General features: G+C 35.9%; 1 protein-coding gene across 1 annotated transcript; it reads right to left on the minus strand.

Annotated features, from left to right (window-relative positions):
- Nucleotides 1-4,110: 4,110 nt before the first annotated feature.
- On the minus strand, nt 4,111-4,652 carry LOC121761663 (ethylene-responsive transcription factor ERF023-like). The gene has a single exon (XM_042157300.1). The coding sequence runs from the start codon at nt 4,638-4,640 to the stop codon at nt 4,140-4,142; it is 501 nt and encodes a 166-aa protein (XP_042013234.1). The 5' UTR covers nt 4,641-4,652; the 3' UTR covers nt 4,111-4,139.
- Nucleotides 4,653-25,860: the final 21,208 nt, after the last annotated feature.

Consider the following 25,860-nt stretch of genomic DNA (forward strand, 5'->3'; position numbering starts at 1 on the left):
TTGAATCATGCAATTCTTAATTGTTTTATTTTCAATAATTTTATGAAGAGAATAATTACAGGTGGGTGGGAGAACTCTGTTGCATGTCTTTGACTTCATGGTCCAAGATATGTTACAGAACATAGGGTACCTAAATCATTACCTCATCAATTTCTATATGCTGTTTTGCAGGATGGAAATTTCTAAGTTCTTACCATGCTTAATTATATTAAAATTTGGGGATGGAAATTTCATAGTAAAAATATGGAAACTCTTTTTTTGACCAAAAGGAAGTACTTAATTGTTTGACCAAATAAATTGTCTCATACATTCTTAATTAACTATATTTTTCATCGTTTGAATAAAACATGATCATTTACAAAATAAATTTTGAAATATTTCAATAAATTTTACAGGAGCCATAGTCGTGTCGGCATGAGGGCAATGAAAAATACAGGCCCATATAATATGGGTCGGCCCAGTGTGATCTAAAAAATAAGCCTTTTGTGATCGAATTCTTAATTTTACATGTAGATCATATACTCGAAATAAAAGAATTTGACCCTACCAGCCTGAAATGAGAAATCAACTTAGTAAAGACTAAAGAATGCCAATATGTTGCATTTCTATTCAACTCTTTACTTACGTTTCACTTTTCGTGGAGGAAACTTTTACAGCCGTTTTTTAAGGAACACATTACGTAAATCTCATGTGTGTATATAACTCGCAATTCATACATAGATAAAATATATCGAAATCAAATTTGAGTTGCATATTTAGATAAATCTCAATTATATATATATATATATATATATATATATATATATATATATATATATATATATACAATGTTGGGTATAGCTATGCCAATAAACACACGAAGGATGTTGATGCAAATAGAGGGGATATTATGCCTATTGATGTGTATCATATTCATTGAAAGATCAAATAGCTAGACAGAAAAGTTCAGAGAAACATTCCAGCTTGTGGTTCTGGTTATTATTTGTCATGCAAATAACATACTGAAATTCAAATAGCTGGATAAAATATGAGAGATCGTAGGGCGTGTGCAAAATCATATATTGTTGTCATGTGGATCTAGATCAATTGATTGAATTTATATTGAATAAATACGCCTTGTTAAAATAAAGGGGTAATCGTACTATCCATACAAAATGTTTTACTTCTGTTATATATTAGTATAAAATGATTGAAATTTGCATAAATAATACGAGAAGTTTCATATACATTTCAATTTAATAGTACATTTTGTCACATGTATTTGAACGCTAATAACTCTTTAATTACCTACGTCACTGTTAAGGGCTGAATTCCCTTAACAAGATAGAAACGATAAAGCGGCGTCACGAGGACGTAAATCTCGACGAACAACCAGAAAATTGTAGACTTGAGTGTAAAGAAAAGAAAACAAAGTAATAGGCAAAGTTATTATTTCATAAAAGGTACTGAGAAATAACAAGGCCTTTATATACTAAGGACCCTAGGGTTGATTCGACCTACGATTCGGGAAAGAATCAACAAAGAAAACCCGAAAATGAGCTTATAATTATGCTCGACCCAAAAAGAGCATTTAATTAAATAACGTCTTGATCAACAAATAAAACATAAGGAAATCCTAATATTAATATTAAATATGATAGAAATCCATGGGTTCCATCCTAAAACCAATTGGTGATAGGAGGAGGGGCGCATGAGACTTATATACTAGTTTCAGTTTTCTCTTGACACTGATGTGGGACAGTTATATGTTATATTTTTAGTTTCAATTGCCAACACCCTCCCTCAAACCCTTCAAGGTGAACCTTGGAGGGGTTGGACTTTTTTCTAATCGATTGGATAATCGGCCCAATTTTTTTTCAATCGGTTGGACCACCTGGCCCAAATTTTTAAGTCCAGATATACTGCTGGGTCAGTCATTTTTCGGTTTCTGCCCAGATATACAGTTAAATTTGACCCACAGTCGGCGACCCGCTCTGATACCATGATAGAAATCCATGGGTTTCATCCTAAAACCAATTGGTGATAGGAGGAGGGGCCCTTGAGACTTATATACTAGTTTCAGTTTTCTTTTGACACCAGTGTGGGACAGTTATATGTTATATTTTTAGTTTCAATTGCCAACAAAATATAATCTCCCAAACGATCCGGCCTCTTTCCGAGATTGTCTTTCTTTCGCCGGCTGCTCGGGTTCTTCGATCTGCACAGTCTCGAAGGACTACAAATCATGAAACACTAATGAAATTTTTTTTACTAATATTAGACAATGATAAAACTTTTTGTATCAACATGAAACAATGATAAAACATTTTATACTCTACAGTATACACAGAATAAAACTAAAATTAAATATGAATAAAACTTTTTGTATGATTTATGTACGTTTTAAACATTTTTTACTAAGATGAAACGCAGATAAAACGTTTTGTATATGTTTGTATGAGTTGTATTGTTACCCCTAAAATAAAACATTGATTATCTTTCTTGCTACTCCTATAATTTATGTTCCATGTGAAGCTTTTTGTGTTAGTTGGTATGGTCATGTGTGTCATATACCCCAATATATATTGAATTCGCCAAGTATACAATGATAATATAGAACATTGATTGTATTTTTTTGTCATAATTTAGGTTCCATGCGCAGCTTTTTATAATACTTGGTATGATCATGTGTGCCATATTTCCCAATTCTTATCTTCTGTCCATCAATTAATATACGAGTAGAAAAAGATACAAATTACTTCTTGAAAAAAAGATATTACTTTTGCGTCATTACTACTTCCCTCTTCAAATAGATCTTTATATCTTAGATTGTATACATTTAATAAATTTTGATGTGTGACAACGATATATCAAACAAACTTTTACTTATGTGAATGAGAAAGGGTTCATTCATATTTCATTTTCTTTTCCAAAGATCGAATAATATTTCCTACTTATTTGATCTCTTTCCTATATATATAACTATCAAAGGTAGTGTTCAAATTGAAAAATAGGATGATATATATAAATACATAATTGTAAATTTAAAACTAATTTACCAAAAATATATATTTAGATTGTAATTAAGAGTATTGTTTTCCGTCGAGCTATTGTTTCATGTGACAACAATTCATACTTTTTTATGACAATTTAACAAGGAGATAGAAACCCAATTTCATTATTTGTGGGGCTTGAGATCGACATGCTTAATTAAAAAGGAGTCGATGAATCTTGAAATCGTGATCCTACTATAGTCATGGTCTCGGTAGTTTGTCTATATCTATCAATAATATTATTGATGATGTTGATAGTTCTGATGATAATAATAAATCTCATATTTAGTTTGGTAATTAATATTATCATTTGCATAAACTTATCTATGTATATATAGCATGCGTCGTTATATTATTCTATATATAAATACACTGAAAAATGAAAAAGTACTGCACGAAATGAAATATGCATGCCTGTGTCAAAATGTGTAAGAAACTAAGAACAATTGTATAATGAAGTAGTACTACAACATTATTAAGATATATCGACATGAATGTTTCTATATGGGAGCATTAGGGTGAATCCTTAATTAGAGTTACAACGTACATCCAATCTCGTGCTGCCACGTGGCACGAAACAAACAATATTATAAACACTAAAATGCAATATGCATTTGTGAAGCTATAGATGAATTTCTACAGATTGCATTTTAGTTATAGGCAAATTGAATTTTATATTGTTGAGTTTTGCATTTAAACATAAATTCTCTACAATAAGAAAAAAAACTATATATAAATGCAATCCATCTATATATAAAATTTAAATTAAACAGTCTAAATCTAAAATGCAAAACTCAACAATAAACAATGCAATATGCATATAACTAAAATGCAATCTACCGAAATTCATCTACAACTTCTACAAATGTATATTACATTTTAATGCTTACAATATTGCATGTTTCGTGCCACATGGCAACACGAGAATGGATGTATGTTGTAACTTTAAAATTAGTTATTTATTAAGCACATCATCCATATATAGACCAATTAAATTAAACATATACTACCATTTATTTATTTAAATGAGATGATACATAACAACAATATGTAACCAAATATATATGTTCATAAAGAATACTCCTAAAACAAAATTAAGATAATTAATTAAGTAATCCAATCATGACTATCCATAGACATGGCATCACCATAGAAGTTCAAGTCTCCAGAATTAGAACTCCAACGCCATACCTCCGGCGATGAATATTCATGATCACTCATCAACTCCGGCAGCTCTATCTCCGCCCAAAAATCGTCCTCGGCAGAGCCGACTTTCTCCGCGACAATATTGGCCGCCAGAGCCGCAGCGGCCTGTATATCTCTAGCGGCGGAGGAGGAGGGGCTCGGCAGAAGATGGATGCTTTCCGGGAAATTGAGCTGCGCTTTGTGGCCCTTCAAACAATAGGCGGCGACGTCGTATGCCCTCGCCGCCATTTCCGGCGCGGGGAAAGAGCCAAGCCATATTCTCGTCTTTTTTTTGGGTTCTCGAATTTCGGAGACCCATTTCCCCCAGCGGCGCTTCCGCACGCCGCGGTAGACAGGGTGGCGCGTGCGGCCTTTATCTGTCACGGCGGCGGCGGAGGCGTTGCATGGTGTAGGTTGCTCCATTGCATAGGAGAAGGAGGCAATGGAGCATGAAGTGTTTATTTATTGCTATGGTGTTAAAAGGAGAGAGTGGCTTGTATTTGCAACTATGCCCCTCTTCCTCTCCATATTTTTCATGAAGTACTATGATTTGCATATGTGGTTCTTGATAGTCAATTTTTCACTCAAAACAATTCATATTAGCTTTTTAGTTAAAGAGAGTAGTATAATTTATTTGGAAGTTGTTGATTGCTCAAGGCCTCTGAAGGGGAACGGTGGAAAATGATTTTTTCATCTTACTGTTATCTATTGTGAAGAAAATCTCATTGTAGTGGCTTTTCTAGTTTTATTAACAAGTACAGTGTTAATTATAATTCTATTATATCAAACTATTTTACTATAAATATATTTTTTTATATTTAGTTTTAACCTTTAAAGTTGCTAATAATTATTGAATCATGTACTGTATATCTTTTTAAGCCTTACTTCTCATTGTATTTTTTTTTATTTCGATGATAAGAGAAAATTGTCGTAGCTGGACCGGTCAATTAATGTTGTTGTAATTGTCGTAGCTGCCCCGGTGCCCCTACACGATGTTAGTATGTTACATCTATTTTTCACAACCACCAAAATGTACTCCAGTCTCCAGTAGTAGAACTTTACTCTATTTTTTGTACTTGAGAAGAAAGAGCAATGAACTTTGAAATCTAAATTTTGCTATTAACAAACTGCAATATCCATTATATGAATATTCCCTTAAAAATAAAACGTCATTAGATTATTCTCCGGACGTAGCCATCAATAATGACCAAGTCATGATTTTGACATTGAAGGTCCAACGAGAGAATAAAATACCTCAAAACATATTAACATAATATCATCCACGATTAAAATTAACATGAATAAAATTTACAAATAATAATATATAATTATAGTAAAAGATCAGTCATTAATTAGTATTCCTCCTCATTCCTTTAAAAAAAATACTCCCTTCGTCCCATAAAAATATGACATATGATATAGCACGGGAATTAAGACAAAATTGATTAAGCAAGAGAGAGGAGAGAAATGTAGTTAAAGTAGTGTTAGTAAATGGTGGGACCTCTATTATTAGTGTTTTAATGATGGTATAAGTTGTATAGTAAAATAACTTGATGTATATGGGTAATAAATTGAGATAACTTTTCATAAATGGAAATGCTCATATTTTTATGAGATGGACAAAAATGGAAAGTGCACATATTTTTATGGGACTGAAGGAGTGTGAACTACTATTACATTTTTAATCTGCCCTTTAAAATCATGAATTTTATATTTTACAAAAAAATATTCTCGTATGACTCATTATCCACTAATATTACTTTAATCATTTTTCCTTTCTATATCTTTTACTATTTTACAAGTATGCATTAATGAAATTTTCATAGCTAGACTGAAAAAAGAGAAAAAAATAATAGATAAAATGTGCAGTACTAGATTGTTGGATCCACGTAAAATAAAAAAAAAATATTAAAAGGAAAGAGGTAGTACTCCCTCCGTCCGCGAATATGAGTCCCGTTTTTCCATTTTAGACCGTCCGCGAATAGGAGTCCCGGTTCACTTTTACCATAAATGGTAATAGGGTTCCACCTTCCACTGACTCATTCCACTCATATTTCATTTAAAACTAATATATATAAGTGAGACCCCTTTTCCACTAACTTTTTTCCACCAACTTTTCTTAACAATTCTTAAAACCCGTGTCGCCAAGAAATAAGACTCCTAATGGCGGACGGAGGGAGTACTATATAACTATGCAATTTGGTTCCACAAAATTTAATTTCAAATTTGAAGGAATCTGCTCGCTCTCCATTAATTGAAAGAAGCAATATTCGAGGAAAATATTTTTTCACACGATTTTAATGAGCAAGCATATATAGCGGACACCCAAATAGCTCCGCCCCAGTTTTTTGTCAACAGCCTCAAATTTTTGTTTCCGCCACTATGGTGGACACCAATAGCCTCAAAATTTTTATTTTAATGTTTCAAGCAATTATGAATAAATTTATCGGATTATACATAATTAGAAGAAAACGACTATACGTGAAGAAATTAAAATTAAAGTACAAATTTTCATCGTATTAAAGTACAGGAAAAATTATACAACGAAAATTTAATCTTGTGCAAATCACAAATGTGTTCACACTGCGCCGCCACCTCCCCTACGTGCCCACACTTCTTCAATCAAATCGGTCTGGAGTGTGGTATGTGATGTGGTCCTGCGCATATCAGCGAAACGTTGGATCAAATATTCATTTATGACCACAAATTCTAGTGAGAGAAATTTTGAGTGATGAAGAGTTGGAATGGTGTGAAAATAATGAATGGAATGAGGTGTATTTATAGGTGAATTAAATTCAATTAAAAAAAAATTCGCCGCCTACCGCAGCGCCGGGCACCGCTCCACTATAGGAGCCCCGCCTATCCGCCGCGTCCTCGCCCCGGAATCGCCGCATGCCCGTCCGCCGCCTACCGCGCCCACACTCCTCGTCCGCCCCGGGGGCGGACGTCACCTCCACTATAACCGCCCCGAGATCGCCCCGGCGGGGGCTATAGCCGTGGCTATACCATAGTAGACACTCTAAAATATGGCACGAGAATTAAGACAAAATTGGTAAATTAAGAGAGATAAGAAAAATGATAGTAAAAGTTTCCATATTATTAGTATTAGTTTTTTTATTGTAGTATAAGTCTTAAATAACTTGATATATAGGGTTAAAAAATTTGGATAATTTTCCATTTTATTTTTTTACCAGAATGAGTTGGTAAAAAAATCTGACACGTGCCAGTAATGATTCACAATTTAACACCGTTCAAATCAATACAGCCATGTCAATGCCCACATAGCGTAACCAGTCCACGGTATATAGGTTTATGGTTTATGGACGCTCCATATTTTACACATACATATTAAATGACGAATTTAGCCCCGAAGCCGACCTTATATTGTAGTAATGCATAAATGCATCAAAAGATTATGGTCCCGTTAAGGGCTTCCTCACATGTGTAAAAGCCATCACGAGATCTATGTGACCTTCCTCCTTCCCTCTTATAAAACTATTTTAATAATATAAAAGTTTATCCAAATACTCTCTATCTGTTCCATAAAAATATGTTCCATCTATTCCAAGATAAACGAGTCCCATTCCTTTTTGGGATGTCCCACTATAAGTGAGTCATTTTCCTTTTTAGGAAAAAATCATCTCTATTACTTTATTCTCCACCTACTTTATTCTTTCTTTACTTCTCTTCTTTTTTTCTCTTATACTTTACTGTCTCTACTTTAACTTTTTAAATATCAATTCCTTAAATCTCGTGCCCAAAAGAAGTGCTTCGCTTATCTTAAGACGGATATGAATTTTCCGTCCGTCCCACAAAAATGTTGGCATTTTCATTTATGGAAAGTTGTCTTCAACTCATTATTCATATACATCAATTTATTTACAACTTATAATCTTATAGCCCACCTTACAACTCATTAAATACTAATAAGAATGTGGATCTCAGGGCATGAATAACCCCGTTCCCATTTCCGGCCCCAAGTCCCCTCCACGTCATCATTCCTATACAGTTGCGGCCCAGGCCACAACCCGCGCCGCAACTAATAAATGACACTATTCACAGCTTCAACCTATTTTACACGTAAAATAAAAACGCCGGAAATTTATAATACGAAAAATTTCATTTATAACGCGAGAATTTCATTTTTAATACAAATACAATAAATTATAACCTAAAAATATAAAAAAATTAGAATATTAAAAAAATGCAAAAAAAAAATAAAAAATACAAATCTGCCCACGTCGCCCCACTCCCTCTCTTCCTCCTTCTTCCTCCTCCTCCTTCTTCCTCTCCCCCTCCCTCTTCTTCCTCTTCCAAAATGTAAAAATTCAGAAATTGCGGCCCGAACCCCCTCGCCCTGGAAGCTCCAACGCCGGCCCAGGCCGGGACGCGGGACCGTCACCGAGCCGCAAATGTGGCCCCGGGACCGGCCTGGGCCGTGACTCCACCTCCTCCAACGCTTGGGACGGGCAGGGACTCGCGAGATGCGGCCCAGCCCCTTGCGTTATTCATGCTCTCATTGTCCACTAATGCTACTTTAACTACTCTTCTCATTTTTCATTTTACTTTACCAGTTGTGCATTTATTCTCGTGTCATTTCAAATGTCCATGTTTTTATGGGACGAACGGAGTATGTTTAATTAAAGTACTCATTTCGTTACTTCTAGCTCGTATTGTTCCATTCCTCACGACATTAACACTGAGTTTTATTAACAGCATTGCTGAACCTCAAAAAAGGTGTTGAATATTCTTATTTGTTAGATCTTATTTGTATACATCATATTCCTCCACAACAATTTTAAATGATTAGTTAATATAATAAATGTGTTCACAAATCTCAATCCGTTGATTGGCCGGATGTTGAAACATACATAACGGCAATTTTGGAAAGAGGTTATAGAACAATGTATACGTTGAAACATAACAACAATTCTAGAAATAAGTTATTATTACAAGGTTGATATATAACACTATTTTTGGGAAGATGTATATATAGACACTGAAGATATCTATATGTACTATTTATTACTTGTAAAATAAGGGTTTACACTATTTATAGGTGAAATATGAGTTTGATTTTAAATTGAGTTAGAATTATAGATACATTAAGTCTATTAAGGTTAATAAGATGATAAATTGTGTGGATCATATTATTTTATATATATGGAAGTGACAAAAATTAGAAAATAGAAGCAAATTGTTTTTGATAAATGAAGAGAATAATATGTACCTATTACCGGAATCATTTTTAGACCTATATCATGAAGATATACATTAAGTCAACACGTTGTTGCATGAACTTACAATCATGGGTTCAAATCCTATAGAATACAAAATCTTCAAATTTTAAATATTAAATTCATATATTTACTTGACGAATTCATACATATTCCATAACAAATTTATGGTATATACATACCGTGATATGAGAAAATACAATTTCATTGATAAAATTATTCCTCTTCGACCACTATGTTGGGCTTTGTCACTAGTGTCTGTGTTAAGGGTTTTGATCCCTTAACAAGTTCCAACGGCGACGAGAGGTCGACGACGGAGATACAATGAACGTCGCAGGCTTTCCCCGTCGATCAATCCAAAATTAGGGTTTTGCAGAAAGGAAAAGAGACGAAATATAGGAAAATATGTTATATACTTCTTGATTATCAATTCATATCACAACTCTCCTTTTATATTCTAAGGACCCTAGATGATTCGACTCTCTTTTGCGATCCGGGAATGAATCACCAAGAAAACCCAAAGGAGCTTATTGGGCTCGACTCTAATGTTTTAATTAAAAACGTCCAATAAGTAAAAATAACATAACTAAATAAAGAATATTGAAATAACTAAACTATCTATCGCGACACAAAGTCGCGATACTTCTCCTGGCGTTTCCCTTGCCTTCGCGGTCGTGCATTGGTCCTGTTCCTCAGCTGTTAGCACCTCCTCTGCTCTCCACGTTGGCTCTCTCTCTTCTACCTGCTCCACGGTAGTTGTACTCGTATCAGTCTGTATATTTAAAAAAAAAACTAAACTAAACTGTAGTGATAACAATATTGCCTTAAATGTTAATGTCTAAAGGTTGAATTTCACAACGGCTCTATAGTTTATCGACCTTTTAATAGGTTTGAGCATGTTCTATTTGGTAAATCAGGGATAGTTTTAGTTTATGTATCCATAATTAAGTTTTTAGGTAGTGATAAAATGCAAACTCATATATTGTAAAAACTCCAAGCTATGATCTGGACCGTTAAAAAATATCAACAGATGACAAAATAGTAGCAATAGAAAATGCGAACACAATATCAACACAGCATCAACCGTTGACATTGTGTTGACGTACATTTTCTGTTGCTACTATTTTGTCATCTGTTGACATTTTCTAACGGTCCAGATCATAATTTGGAGTTTGTACAATATTTAGAGTTTGCATTTGATTATATTCCTAAGTTTTTATGTATGATTCACTAGTGTTATTGCGGTTTATTGGAGATATGCTAGTGAAAGATGGAAACTGCTTATTTCAACTCTATCAATTTATTAATAATAATTAATAATCAAATTTATTTCCATACCACATCTTTGTTGCTATTTAAATACAATATTTATGTGATTTCAGCTTTCAGGAAAAAAAGTCGGGGCATAAATGGACAGATAGCAACATTTTAAAGCTCATTTTAGTGAAATTTCGTAAACTTTCATTAATTATTCGTGTCATACTCGTTATAAATTCTCTATTGTCCACTTAAGATTATTCACGCAAAATATGTCCGTTTGCCAATGGGAAACATATTCTCCATTGGATGAATTTGTTAGTCTACAATAATTCATTCCTTGTTTTTTTTCTTTTTAATGATTTAAGTAGAAAATCTCACAATCACTGACAATTTACAAAACGAAATACTCCGAACACCAATTTTTACACACTAGAGAAATTTATCAACACATAAAAGCGACAAATAGATACGTTAACGTCTTTATTCAAACATGTGACAATTTATGTGTGAAGTGTAAAATTTTCGATTGGAGGAAGATAATAACACCACGTGTATGATAACAAGACGAAGCTTATATATTGCGACAATTCTAATTTTTATAACAAACATGTCATAAATTAATAGATAACTGATAAAGAATCCTATTCGTCCGTATAAACACTCGTTTCATACATATGGGCTTCTGCTAAGTTGAAGTTTCTAGACATGAAATACTAATATTTAGTTAATAAGACGTTTTTTTATCTAGCTAATAAGTTATGAATTCAAACTATTATAGACACGAAGGTAAATGGAAAACAATTTTCTTGCTTTTTCAAAAATACAGTGGAAGCACCTTATAATTTCTATCACTTAGTTTTTGATTTCTAACATATTCCGACTCTGAGTGGGTGGGCCAAAACATTATTTTTGCAGTATGCTAGAAGCCAATTAAAAGCATTGTTGGCGAACTAGTGCCAAAAATTGACACCTCCATATTTTCAGCTCGTGGGAATTAAGGTTCAATTTTGTTTACCTCAATCCGAACATTTTAAGATAAAATAATATTCTGTTTTTTTTATTACACAGTTTGGCAATAATTTTCAGGTAAAAGTAATAAGTACTACTCCGTATGGATGGATTTATCTGAAATGCGAACATTTTAGTATATTTACTACATTCTCTCAGTGTGTACTACTTACTCTTAGAATTTTATGGAGTGATTTTTGGATTCAAGTAAATTAGTACGTAGATCGTGGTAATGATTGAAACTTTTAAATTCTAAGCATTTGGGTAAATGATTGGAATAAAGTCGTATGTTGCAGGAGACATGCAATGAACAAAAGTGTCGGTTGTATTAGGTGAATTTGCGTTAAAGAAAAAGGCACGTGGTATTTGATTTTGTTGATTGCTGTCTATGGCTCTATGCGAATGTGGTTGGGATTACATGTAGTTTGTAATTGTTCCGGGTTACATGGCCATAATATTATTGGGTTGGGCCCGATATTAATATACATGCTTGACACTTGACCATATAATCAATTGCTTCCTATCACCACACACATTCAATTGCTATGATTGATAAATTGTAAACCATATGCAAACAAACTCTTATAAACTTATTAGAGGTTACTAAAGCCTTGAGAAGAAATATAAGTAAATCCTGTTTAAAATTTGAATTAGAGATTTAGTAAACAATAATTAAGAAATACAGTTTAATTAATCATTAGTCGATTCTAATTAAAAATTGATGCCTACCTAACTTAATAAATAGTTGGTTAAAAAATAACTCTTTAAATAAATGATCAGATCAGAATCTGAATTTATATTTATATTTTTCTAGTAAAACATAAAAGATGCAGTGGGCTGGACCCCCAAGTCTCAACCCATATCAAAAGATTCAAAACCAAGCCCAATCCATACAAAAACGTACTTATTTCTTTCGCTCAGGCCCAAATTCAAAATCCACTCAGCCGCGCTGCTGAAGAATGAACCCTCCGACCTCCGCCCAAGGTATGTTTATAATTTATCTCGACAAGGTAACAATAATAAAAACATGGAGTAAAAAACAGAGTAAAATATCACGGCTTTACAGCAGGCAATAAAATTAGAAATCATGCTGTTGCAATGGCATCATTTTCCAGCATTTCAGAGATACTTCCAAAACAAACCGCTTCTTTCTGTCGCGCTTTACTCTTTCAACTCTTTCTTTATACTCCCAATGCCCCTCTCTCTCTCTCTCTCTCTCACTGATCACGGCGATGAACGGGAAACGTCTTTCCCTTTTCCTGTCCTTTTTCACCGCCATCGCTGTCTCCTTCGCCGCTCCACTTGAATATCAGACCCTCATCCCCACCTCCCTACCCTCCCCTCAAACCCTCTCATGCCCCAATCTTCAACAATCCCAATCCGAAACCGAATCCGAATCCACTCTCTCAGTAAACTTGCACCATGTGGACAATCTCTCTCCCGCCTTCAACTCATCCCCACACTCCCTCTTCCAACTCCGCCTCCAGCAAGCCACGCGGTGCCGGCGACTTCAGCAGCTCTGTAACCTCCGGGCTCGCGCAGGGGAGCGGAGAGTACTTCACCCGCATCGGCATCGGCACTCCGCCCAGAAACGTCTACATGGTGCTGGACACCGGCAGCGACGTCGTTTGGGTCCAATGCTCCCCCTGCAGAAAATGCTATTCCCAAACCGACCCGCTTTTCGATCTGAAAAAATCGTCTTCGTTTCTCGGAGTCACCTGCGCCTCCCCTCTCTGCCGCCTCCTCTGGCTGCAACGCCCGCCGCAAATGCCTCTGCCAGGTCTCCTACTGTGACGGTGTAAGAATATTTATATTCTTATGTGACCTATGTATCTATTGGTTTAATAATAAAGATTAAGTTCATAATAATAAAAGTTAAGGATTCTAATATTAAAGACGATTCCGTGATGGATCGGTTTCGATTAAAGAATTAGAATCGGGTGTATTGATAACCCTCCTCTCTTACCTCTAATTATATTATAGGATATGTATATTATATACATATGTATGTATACGAAAAGTTTCATATAATATATATTATATTATAATATATATAAGGTAATGATTATATACATATGGTTACGGTCGTGCATGTAGGAGTTTATTAGTATTGATAAATACTAATTAACAAATATTTTATATGAATTGGTTACTCACAATTCCAACCGACACGTCTCTTGATTTGAAGAGTTCGGTTAATGCATAATTAAAGTCATTATGCGAATAGATGCAAACTTTCGGAAAAGCCGTATAGCACCTATATATATGTGTGTTTTCGTGCATAATATACACACCAAAAAAAAAAAAATAGTTACATGCACAGAAAAGAGCCTTGGTATGTGCGTATATATACATAGTATACATTAAAGTTCTTAATTCTTTATCCATCAAAAGAATTATTAAAGGCTTGAGGTCAAAGAGGGGATAACATCAATTAGAGATTTCAGTCGAAAGACAGAATAAACATCAAATGGTGGATTCAACCTCTACATCAAAAGAAGAAAGCATGGATGGAGGTTGGTGATTTTATCTCCACTTTATAGTATAAATGTTATGGTTGAATTAATTTAAATCTAGACATAGATTTCATTATCGAAATCATTAAAGCATTGAGATATGGCTAACAGTTGGTATCAGAGCCAATCTAGATTTGGTTAATTCACCATTTATGTGATTTCAAAATCGAAATTTGAATGGTCTTGGATTATTCGATTTTGGTTAATATGCTTCCGCTTGTGTGTTGGGTAATTGTTTTATGAAATGTTAAAACAACATTAAAAGATTTCAATATTTAAATAAAATATAACTTGTTTATCACCAAAGTGGTCTTGTTATATTGCATTTATTTATTGAAAATGATAAATGTTAATTAATTGATCATGATTATAGAGATGCTATAAATGACATAAGAGTTTGATTGATCAATTATTTTATTATCTATATACTGGGAGATCACCCAAAGGTGGATCATTGTATATAGTTAATAAATACGAAGTGGATTAATCATTTATTCATGTGTTATTTAGTATGTATACCCAAAGGCAACATGCTTATTTGATATATGTTTAGTTTGATTAATTGTTAAAGTATATACATAGCATCGCTGAAAGTACATGTGCTTAAGTATTACCCAAAGGTTACTTGAATGCATGTTATTTAAAGTTTTATTACCATTTATGAATCTGTGTTAAAGAACTCAAGCACGTATAGATAAGCATGTATAAATGTTGCAGCTTTATAAAATTTGTATGCATATGCTAACTCTGTCATTAAATTAATGGGCAAAATTATGGAGAATGGTTTGAATAGATCCGGCTAACGCTGGGTGTAAAGATATTAGACCATGTCATACTAACAGAAGAGGAATCCTCAACCATTATAGATGTCACTCTGTAAATAAAAATCTCAATGTGAGACTTGAGAGTGATCAAACAGGACCCTTATAAGGATGATGATGGCAGATAATTTAAAATCATCTTTGCCCATGACAGAAATGCAAAGGGAATTCATTAAGAAAATTAAAGAGTGTTTTCAATCGGGTTTGGCTGATAAGTCAATTGTAGGAAGCATAAAGCATGAGCTTACTACAAAGAAGTTTGACTGGTCTCAGCTAATTACGATCATGTGACAAACATGTTTTACTTGGCAGTAAAGTTAACGACCTTGAGAATGGAGGTTCTTGAGCAATTCTCGGCCCAATTTATCATGAACTCCATACATGTTGAATTTAGCCAGTTCCAGGTGATTTGTTACACCATTAAAGATAAATGGGACGTTTAAAGAATCAAAGGCTATGTTAGTTTAAAAGGAAGGAAGATTAAAGAAGATAAATTATAAAATTGCGAATCTCATAGTTCTTGGAGGTATTGACACCAGTAAAGAAAACCAAGTAAGAAAGACAAAAAGGAAGGATTAACCTTTTCTGAAAGGTACGGAAAAGTAAATCCATAAGGAAAAGAAGTGTTTCATTTGCAAGTAAATAGAACACTTCTAGAAAGTTTTCCGAAAAGAAAGGCTTGGTTCGATAAGAAAGTTAAACATAACGGTTTTGTTTACTTTGAATGAAATCTTATCGAAAAGCCTAGTAATACTTGGTGGTTAAGCTTTGGTGCTATAATTCATATGTCTGATATTAAACATGGATTCAGTTCAATCCAATTTATAAAAGGAGTTGAACAATATTTGTTCATGGAAAACATGACTAAAGCATTGAATAGAGGCATTGAGACTTACAGATTGATCTTAGACATCGAATGTCATTTAGATCTTAAAGATTATCTCTATGAGCCTGAATATGCTATAACTCTTGTTTTCGTAAGTAGATTAGATAACTTAAGTTTTAATAACAAGATTGGATATGGTGTATCTACATCGTACCGAAATGATTACTATGATGGTAATGGTACATTATTTGATTCACTTAATAGATACAGTCTTGATGCAAAGTTTTCTGAATCCTTATTTAATATTAAAAGTCGAGGCGTTAAATGTTTTTCGTCAAGTAAAAGTTTGGCGTTCTTGTGGCTAAAGATTAGGTTCTATTTCCAAATAAAGGATTATGAGGTTGGTACAGTATGAAAGTTTTCCTCAAAATTGGAATTTAACATCCTAAGATATGTGTATAGATTGCATTAAAGGGAAGCAAACTAAACACATTATAAGGAAATCAGCCACGAGAAGCACTCAGCTTATTATTTTAATACATACTATAAATGTGGTCTTTTGATACTTCTTCTTGGTTGGTAAGAAATACTTCTATCATCTTTATTGACGATTACTCATATTATAGAATAAATGTCTACTGCATGAAAGATCCAAGTCAGTGAATATCCTAAAGGTATTCGTTGACAAGATGGATGGCAGTTAGATGGAAAAGTTAAAGTTGTGAGATCGGATAAAGTTGTAGAGTTTATGTATTTGTAAAGTTACTCGAAGTAGAGGCGTTTGTGCATGATATACAATGCCTGATACTCTAAGACGGAAAGGTGGAATCGTGCTTTAAGGAAAATGGTTAGATTTATGTTAAGTTGTTGTATTTTACCCTGTTTTTTGTGGATTTATGCTTTAAAGACTACTTATATGCTTAATCATGTTCCTAGTAAGACAGTTCCTAAAACTAATTTTGAACTGTGGATGGAAAGGGAACTTAGCTTAAGACATATTCCTATTTGAGATTGTCGAGCATAAGTAATGTTATATATGATCCACATGAAAAGATTCTTGGTCCAAGGATTGTCAGTAAATTATTTATTGGCTATCCGGGAAAATCGAAGGGGTACACATTTATTATTCTAACCATAGTACGAGAATGGTTTAAACGGGAAATGCTAGGTTCATTGAATATGTTGAAAACTAGTGGGAGTGGTGAAACCAGAAAGGTGGATATTCAAAAGTCCATAACAAGTTTCATCCACATGTCATTGCGCCTAAGGTTGTTGTTCTTATTGTATCACAGTCAATATCCACAATAGAACAACATGATGATGTGTAAAATCCACTAACCAAAAATGAAGTAAATGAACTTGTCACGATTCAAGAAAAGAATAGTGATCCACAATAAATATTGAGGCGATTAGTAAGGAAAATATATCGTTTCAAATGATTATGGTTTACACTATTAAAAGTGAATGTGACATAAGCCGTGGTAAATATTCACTCATTCTAACAAGCCATGAAAAGTGACAATTCTTTAAGAATTAATTTGGCTAGGTAAGCTCATCATGATCTCGAGCTTAAACAAAATGGATGAGCAAATCACCTTTATGAATGGAGGAAATTATAGAGAAAATAGATACGAACCAACCTGAAGGATTCTTGATCACTTGAAAAGGAAAATTAGTGTGTAAGCTGAGTAAATCAATATATGGACTAAAAATAAGCTTCCTGAAAATGGTATTTGAAAGTTTAACTATACCATTGCGTCATATGATTTGTAGAGACCATTATTGATCGATGTATCTATATAAAAATCAGTGGGAGCAAGTTTATAAAGTAAGTCTTATATGTTGATAACATTTCGCTTGTTGCAAATGACATGTGTATGTTACATGATCTTAACAAATAGTATCTCTCTATAAGGATTGCTCCAATTCAGAAGGGAGACAAGTTCGGTAAAATAAAATGTCCTAAAAGTGAATTGGAGCATAAGGATTTTGAAATGAAGATATGAGTGAGACATCTTATGTGATCGAAATAGAAATATTTTAAGTTAGATCACAAGGATTGTTGAATTTGTCTCATAAAAGATATATCAATAAAATTTGGAGAGATACGGAATGGAAAATTGCTTTATAAGTATAGCTCCAATTCAGAAAGGAGACAATGTCTTAAAATAGAATTGGAGCGTAAGGAAATGGAAAGAATTCCATATGCATCATTGGTTGGGAGGATGAACTATGTTCAAACATGTAGGCGACCGAATATTACATTATTGTTGGTATGTTGGGTCGATATCAAAGTAATCCTGAAAGGATCACTAGAAAGCTGCAATGAAAGTCCTCAGGTACTTGCAAGGCACCAAAGAGCACATGCTTATGAAAAGGGGATCCAATGACATAAAAGTCATTGGATATTCAGATTCAGACTATGCCGGATGCGTCAATGGTAGAAAATTGACGTTTGGCTAATTTGTTCCTTTAAGTCATGGGAGCAATATTATGGAAAAGTGGAAAATAGTTTGTCATTGCTATTTCCACTATGAAAGTTGAATTTTGACATGCTTTGAGGTCAAGGTTCGCGAAAAGTTATTGCGAAACTTAATCTTGGGACTTGGGATTGTTAACATTATAGCCAAGCCGCTGAGAATTTACTGTATAATTTCGCAAAAATCTTCTTCTAAAAGAAAGATAAGTACTTGAAAGGTGAAACGCATGACGTTGAAGTAGTTTTCGGTAAATGAAGAAGTACAGAAATATGAAGTGTCCATTGAGCATATTAGGACAATATAATTGGAGCGGATCCGTTAAATAAAGGATTATCACCCAAATGTTTATTGGCCATGAAAAACATATGGGTATTATAGAGAAAGTCTTGCTATGCAATTATATTGTGCTCATAAGGTGTAAGACACTTGGAATTCAATTAAAGTTGTGTTTCTGTTTATTAAATATGTTATCATTATAGTATGTATACATTATAGTTTTAGATAACATATGATATATTGAGAATAAAGGATCATCTCAATGAAAGGACAATATAAAGTTAGAATTAGTTTGTGATACATGGAAGGAATCATGTCGCTTAATGATGTGTGACCGCCGACACAGGGGAGCCGACACAGCCACCGGAGACGCGAGCCGCAGCAACGGGAGCAGGCCAGCTGACGGAGCAGGACTCCATTGCGACGTCAAAGCCGAAGAGGAATACGAGGCCTCCACAACGGTTGGGCGATTTTGTTCCAAAGTAGTTTTATTTATTAATTAAGTTAATTACGTTAGTTTTGCTTTATTTAAGGACTATTAGTATTTTTATTATTTATTTTTCGCATGAGTCGAGTCGGGTTTTCTTTGTTGATTATTTCCCGATGGATATAGGATTAGGTCGAATCAACCCTAGGGTCCGTAGTTTATAAATAGGGCTTTTGTTCACACATTATGCATCAATAAAAATACAGTTGCCCAAACCTACCGTTGTTTTCTTGTGACACAAGTTTTCGAGCCTGATTGCCTGACGGGGAAGAACTCCCGCACACAATCCGCTCGCTAGTCGTCGATCCCAAAGCCGGTCGCCGGCCGATCGATCTTCGCGGCGACGGAATTTCCAGCCAACCTGCCGCCGGGGGTGACGGCCGCGTTGGACCGCTTTCGGCAGGTTTTCAGCCTTCCGACGGGCCTTCCCCCGGCTAGACCATTCGACCATCGCGTACACCTGTTGCTTGGGGCGAACCCCGTGAATGTGAGGCCATACCGCTATCCGTATTTCCAGAAGAACGAGATAGAGCGGCAGGTCAAGGACATGTTGGAGCAAGGTATTATTCAGAGGAGCAGTAGTCCATTTTCGTCGCCGGTTCTCCTGATTCGCAAGAAAGACGGAACCTTCCGGTTCTGCATTGATTACAGAGCATTAAACAACGCTACTGTGCCCGACCATTTCCCCATCCCAACAGCAGACGAGCTCTTTGACGAGTTGGGCAAGGCGCGGGTTTTCACTAAATTGGATTTGCGATCGGGATACCATCAAATACGGATGCACGACAAGGACATATTCAAGACGGCCTTTCGCACTCACGACGACCACTATGAATTCTTGGTCATGCCGTTTGGATTAACAAACGCCCCGTCCACATTTCAGGCAGCTATGAATGCGATTTTCCAACCAATGCTGCGAAAGTTCGTCATTGTTTTCTTCGATGACATATTGGTGTACAGTCCGTCGGCGGAATCGCATGTAGAACATTTATCGGCGGTCCTGACTGTGCTGCAAGATAACAGCTTCTATGTAAAGCTTACTAAATGCTCATTTTGCAGTACGACTGTGGAATACTTAGGCCACCTAATCAGTGAAGGGCTCCTTAAAGCCGATCCTGCCAAAATCGAGTCGATGACCGCGTGGCCGCAACCAAAGACCGTAAAACAGCTCTGCGGTTTCCTGGGCCTGACGTGTTACTATCGTCGGTTTGTGGCAGGTTACGCAGTGATTGCGGCCCCATTGACAGAATTGCTTAAGAAGGACGCTTTTGATTGGACCGACGCAGCGGGTACAAGCTTCCAGAACCTCAAGCACGCGATGACCACGGCTCCGGTCCTACACCTCCCGGATTTCGACCTTCCGTTTTGCATAGAGACGGATGCATCGGACCTCGGCATTGGGGCAGTGCTCTTACAGAAAAATCACCCTATTGCTTACTTTAGCAAGAAACTAGGACCCCGTCGTCGGGCGGCGTCAACCTACCATAAGGAACTATACGCGATAGTGGAGGCGGTCCAGAAATGGCGACAATATCTGTTGGGCCGCGCGTTTATCATAAGAAGTGACCAAAAGAGTTTGAAGGAATTGCTCCAACAAGTGGTCCAGACCCCCGATCAACAGCTGTATGTCAAGAAGCTTATGGGTTATAAATTCACGATAGAATACAAGAAGGGGTGTTCGAACAAAGTAGCGGATGCCTTGTCGCATCGCGAGGAATCATCGCTTGTTCCGGGCGAGGGCAACGCGCCCACGGCAGGGAGTTCCGAGGCTGACGCCGATGCCGAGGCCGCGTGCGACGGCGCATTGCTGAGGGCAGCGGTTCAGCCCGTGCCCAACCTGATCGATCTGCTGCGCAGTGAAACAGCATCTTCCCCTGAAATGCGCGAACTCACGGCGAGGATCAAAGGGGGTGAGGCGCCGCCTCACCTGACGTGGGTGGATGGTCTTGTTTATCATCGGCGCAGGATTTTTGTGGGGTCACGCTCGTCCGCGAGAACGCCGATTCTTACCGAATACCACAGTTCACCCGCAGCGGGTCTCCGGGCTTTGAGAGGACTCTGCGGCGAGTCGGAGGGGATTTTTACTGGCCCAACATGAAGAATGAAGTAAAGAGATTTGTGGAAGCTTGCGTCATCTGTCAGACCACGAAATACTCCACGCAAAAGCCAGCTGGGCTATTGCAGCCATTACCGATTCCATCACAGTTATGGGAGGACGTATCCATGGACTTCATCACGGGCCTTCCACCATCGCGGGGGTACACGGTTGTTATGGTTGTGGTCGATAGGTTATCTAAATACGCGCATTTCGCGCCTCTCCCCACCAAGTTCGATGCCATGAGGGTGGCACACTTGTTTGTTAATACTGTAGTGCGGCATCACGGGTTTCCCAAAACCTTAGTCTCGGATCGTGACTCGGTGTTCTTGAATAAGGTGTGGGAAGAAATTATGCGACTTAGTGGGACTAAACTGAACTTCTCAACTGCTTATCACGCACAGTCGGATGGCCAAACGGAGGTCAGAAATAGGGGTCTCGAGCAGTATTTGCGGGCATTCACGGCCGATCGCCCTTCACGATGGACCAATTTCCTTCCGTGGGCGGAGCTGGCCCTAAACTGTTTCCACCATGCGGCGCTAGGCGTGTCCCCGTTTAAGGCTTTGTATGGCCGTGACCCACCAAGCCTCGTATTCACGGCGCCGTCAACCGGGACGCCCCCATCCGTGGCGGAGATGATCACGCAGCGGAGCGAGCTGCTCGTTGAGCTCAGACGGAACTTGGAGCGTGCATAGCAGCGAATGAGGGACTCAGCCAATAAGCATCGCCGCCATGTGGAGTACGCGGTCGGCGATAGGGTGCTTTTGAAATTGCAGCCCTACAGACAACATTCGGTCGCTCGGCCCTTATCCGCGAAATTGGCGCGTCGTTACTATGGACCTTTTGAGGTGTTGGAACGAATTGGGCAGGTTGCATATCGGTTGAAGCTACCGGATGGGAGTCGGATACATAACGTGTTTCATGTGAGGCTGTTACGACCTTTTGTGCCCGGCGATAGCGATAGAGTGGGCGGGGAATTGCCCAACGATTTTTTTGGAAATAGGCCGCTTGTTTACCCGGTTAGAGTGTTGAAGAAAAGGGTACTTTTGCTGGAGGGGCAGCCACGTGACCAAGTGCTCATCCGGTGGTCCGACGGGTCGGAGTCACCAACATGGGAGCCCTTGGAGGTGGTCGAGCGCAGATTCCCGAACGTGCTCCTTGAGGACAAGGATGTTGCTATCGAGGGGGGAGTTGATACGATACCACAACCAGGGGAGCCGGCACAGCCACCGGAGACGCGAGCCGCAGCAACGGGAGCAGGCCAGCTGATGGAGCAGGACTCCATTGCGACGTCAAAGCCGAAGAGGAATACGAGGCCTCCACAACGGTTGGGCGATTTTGTTCCAAAGTAGTTTTATTTATTAATTAAGTTAATTACGTTAGTTTTGCTTTATTTAAGGACTATTAGTATTTTTATTATTTATTTTTCGCATGAGTCGAGTCGGGTTTTCTTTGTTGATTCTTTCCCGATGGATATAGGATTAGGTCGAATCAACCCTAGGGTCCGTAGTTTATAAATAGGGCTTTTGTTCACACATTATGCATCAATAAAAATACAGTTGCCCAAACCTATCGTTGTTTTCTTGTGACACAAGTTTTCGAGCCTGATTGCCTGACGGGGAAGAACTCCCGCACACAATCCGCTCGCTAGTCGTCGATCCCAAAGCCGGTCGCCGGCCGATCGATCTTCGCCGAGAAAGAACTCGGAACGGTTAAGGGAAACGCCCTTAACAGGTACCAACACCGGGTTGTCGATAATCGGGAATATCCAGCAGCAGAGTTTCCGGGTTGTGTTCGATTTGGTGGCCAATCGGTTCGGGTTCGCTCCGCGAGGATGCGTCTAACCCTAACCGATAAGGAATCAAAATCAATCGTGTGTTTTAAATTTTAATTATGTGTAATCAATCCATAACTGCAGATTTGGGAAATACTCCGTATTAATACAAACCAAAATCGCGTTGCCCTTTTTTAATTTTGCTATACAATCAAATTTTGATATAGCTTTCCTTCAAATTCTCTCGACTGATATAAGCAAGTCTAAATTTTGTAGTATGTCTTTTTCCCTCTACTAATTTGTATTTCTATGAATACAAATAATAGAAAATAAATGATGTGTTTTATTTAGTATTTCCCATGTACTCCTACTTTTTTCACTCATTCAACAAAGAAGTTGAATCCATCACAACTCTTCATAATAGAGATCCTTTTCATTTGTAAATATTCTTCATTTATATTTAAAATATAGATCCTTCTCATTTGAAATCATCTATATGTATTACTAGTATATGGCATCTGTACATTAATTACTACAGCATGAGTTATCCTTTGTCGTATTATATAGGAGTATATTTGGAAAATGATACCAGTACCAGAAAATCATTTTATATGTAACGAAATTGACCATATACAATTTTTTTTTGGTTACAAAATTGACCATATATTTATTGCACAAGGATCTATGTACTCTTGGACGAACAAGTAAGGAGTACAAAACTTTGATGTAAGCAAAGGTTGGCGACACGTACCTCAAGTACGACGTGCGTCCTTTTTTTTATTCTAGTTTTTTAAGTAGTACTAATATTTTAAAAATTCATAATTTATTTCTTTTAAAAAGAAAAATATTTAAAATATCACGGAGTTTAATGTACAATGGTAAAGTACAAAAAAAATTGATTTAAGTATTATTAGTGGAGAATAAGTCTCATCTTATTATAACGAAAAAAAAGTTATATAGAAAATGTCTATTTTTATGGGACGAAACAAAATAAAAATCATTTCTATTTTTAAAGATAGGAGAGAGTAATTCAATTTATTCATATTTTATTACTTTTATATTTCATTTTTATTATTATTTTTCACAAAGATTTTAAATTTCACCAACTCATTATATTTATATTTTATTACTGCATCCGTCCCGGCTATGACGACATATTTTTTAGTCGCCCGGGATTATAGAAGTTTTTGATTACTACGTTTAATTGGCGAAAGAAAATATGAGTGTAAGTATTAAATATAGAAAGAAAAGAGTGATGAATGTTTTAATTGGAATGAGGCAAGGTTTGGTATATTGATTGGAGAGAGAAAATTACTTTATTACTTCCTAAAATATAAATGTCTCATCTTAGTTGGAATAAACCAAAACTGAAAGTGTGTAGTCTTAGTTGAGAAGAAGAGAGTATAAAACTAATACTCCAAAATAAAATTAGAATTCAAATTTTACTAGCTTTTCTCACCAACTTTTACATTTTCTAGTACTCGTTCTAAGTTAAAATATACTCTTTCAATCCCATTAAAAATGTCCGGGTTTCCTTTTGGATTGTCCCACTAAACATAACATATTTTCTAAAATGAAAAAAAACACCGTCTCTACTCTTCTCATTCTTACTGTATTCTTTCTTCACCTAACTCATAAAACTTCATTATATAAAATCTTATGACGAAAATAAATATTTTATTTTTAAAAAAATGAAAAAAGTAAAATAAAGTAGTACATGAAAGATTAAAATAATTAAACTTTACCAAGAAAAGAAAATAACTCACTTATCTTCAAAATATAGAAAGAACAATTAAATTAAATTAACTTAAATAAAATAATAAAGAAAAATATATTTTCACCATTTTCCATTAGTTTCACTTAGTTATGTTGAGTGGACAATTTCCTCTTTTCTCATATTTTCACATCAATTATAATAATATTACTCTATCATATTACTCCTTCGGTCTCAACCATGAAGATGCACTTTCTTTTTTAGTTTGTCATAACTAAAATGATACAATTTCCTTTTTAGTTTGTCCCAATTTATATGACACATTTTTATTTTTGATAATTTTCTCTTTTCAATTAATATACTCAACCATTTTTTTCTCTCTCCAATGAAATATTTAACTTTTTTTTCTCTTGATTTAATACTGACACCCACTCTTTCTCTCTCCAACTAACCACATTAACCAACAATTTCTAAAATCACGTGGCTACTAAGAAATGTGTCATCTTAGCTGAGACAGAGGGAGTAGTACTTTTTCCGTCCCGCCATAAACAAGATGTTATTTTTTAACACATGATTTTGAAAATTGATATTTAAAGAATTGTGTGAACATAAAATAAAGTATGAGAGAGAATAAACTAGTTAATCAGCAGAAAGAAGAACTGTGTTATTTTTGCTAAAAAGAGAAATTACTCATTTTAAGTCGGACGTTTTGAAAAGGAATGTGAATCATTTATGATGTGACGGGGAGAGTACTACTCCCTCTGTCCACGAAAAATAGTCTTGTTTTGGACAATACGAGTTTTAATGAGAGATTGTTAAAGTAAGAGAAATAAGAGAAAAAGTAGATAAAGTAAAAGAAGGAAAAAGAAAAAGTAAAATGGGAAAGAGAAAAAGTCAGTAAAATATGAGATAAAATTTATATATTTTTTAAATGAAACTATTTTTAGTCGACACCCAAAATGACAAAATAAAACTATTTTTCATGGATGGACGGAGTGTTTTTTTTATCGGGAGCACTCCATCCGTCTTAAAAAATAGACAAACTTGTAAATAACATATGTTTAATGTGCAATTGATAAAGTAAGAGAAAAATGAGAAAAAGTAAAAAAGAGAGGAAAAGGATTGTGGAAGTAGTAATACTGTATTAGT

Source organism: Salvia splendens, chromosome 13, assembly GCF_004379255.2.
Source record: "Salvia splendens isolate huo1 chromosome 13, SspV2, whole genome shotgun sequence".
Lineage (NCBI taxonomy): Eukaryota > Viridiplantae > Streptophyta > Magnoliopsida > Lamiales > Lamiaceae > Salvia > Salvia splendens.

Coding starts and splice junctions, on each gene's coding strand:
- LOC121761663 (XM_042157300.1), bottom strand. CDS start 4,640: ATGGAGCAACCTACACCATGCAACGCCTCCGCCGCCGCCGTGACAGAT.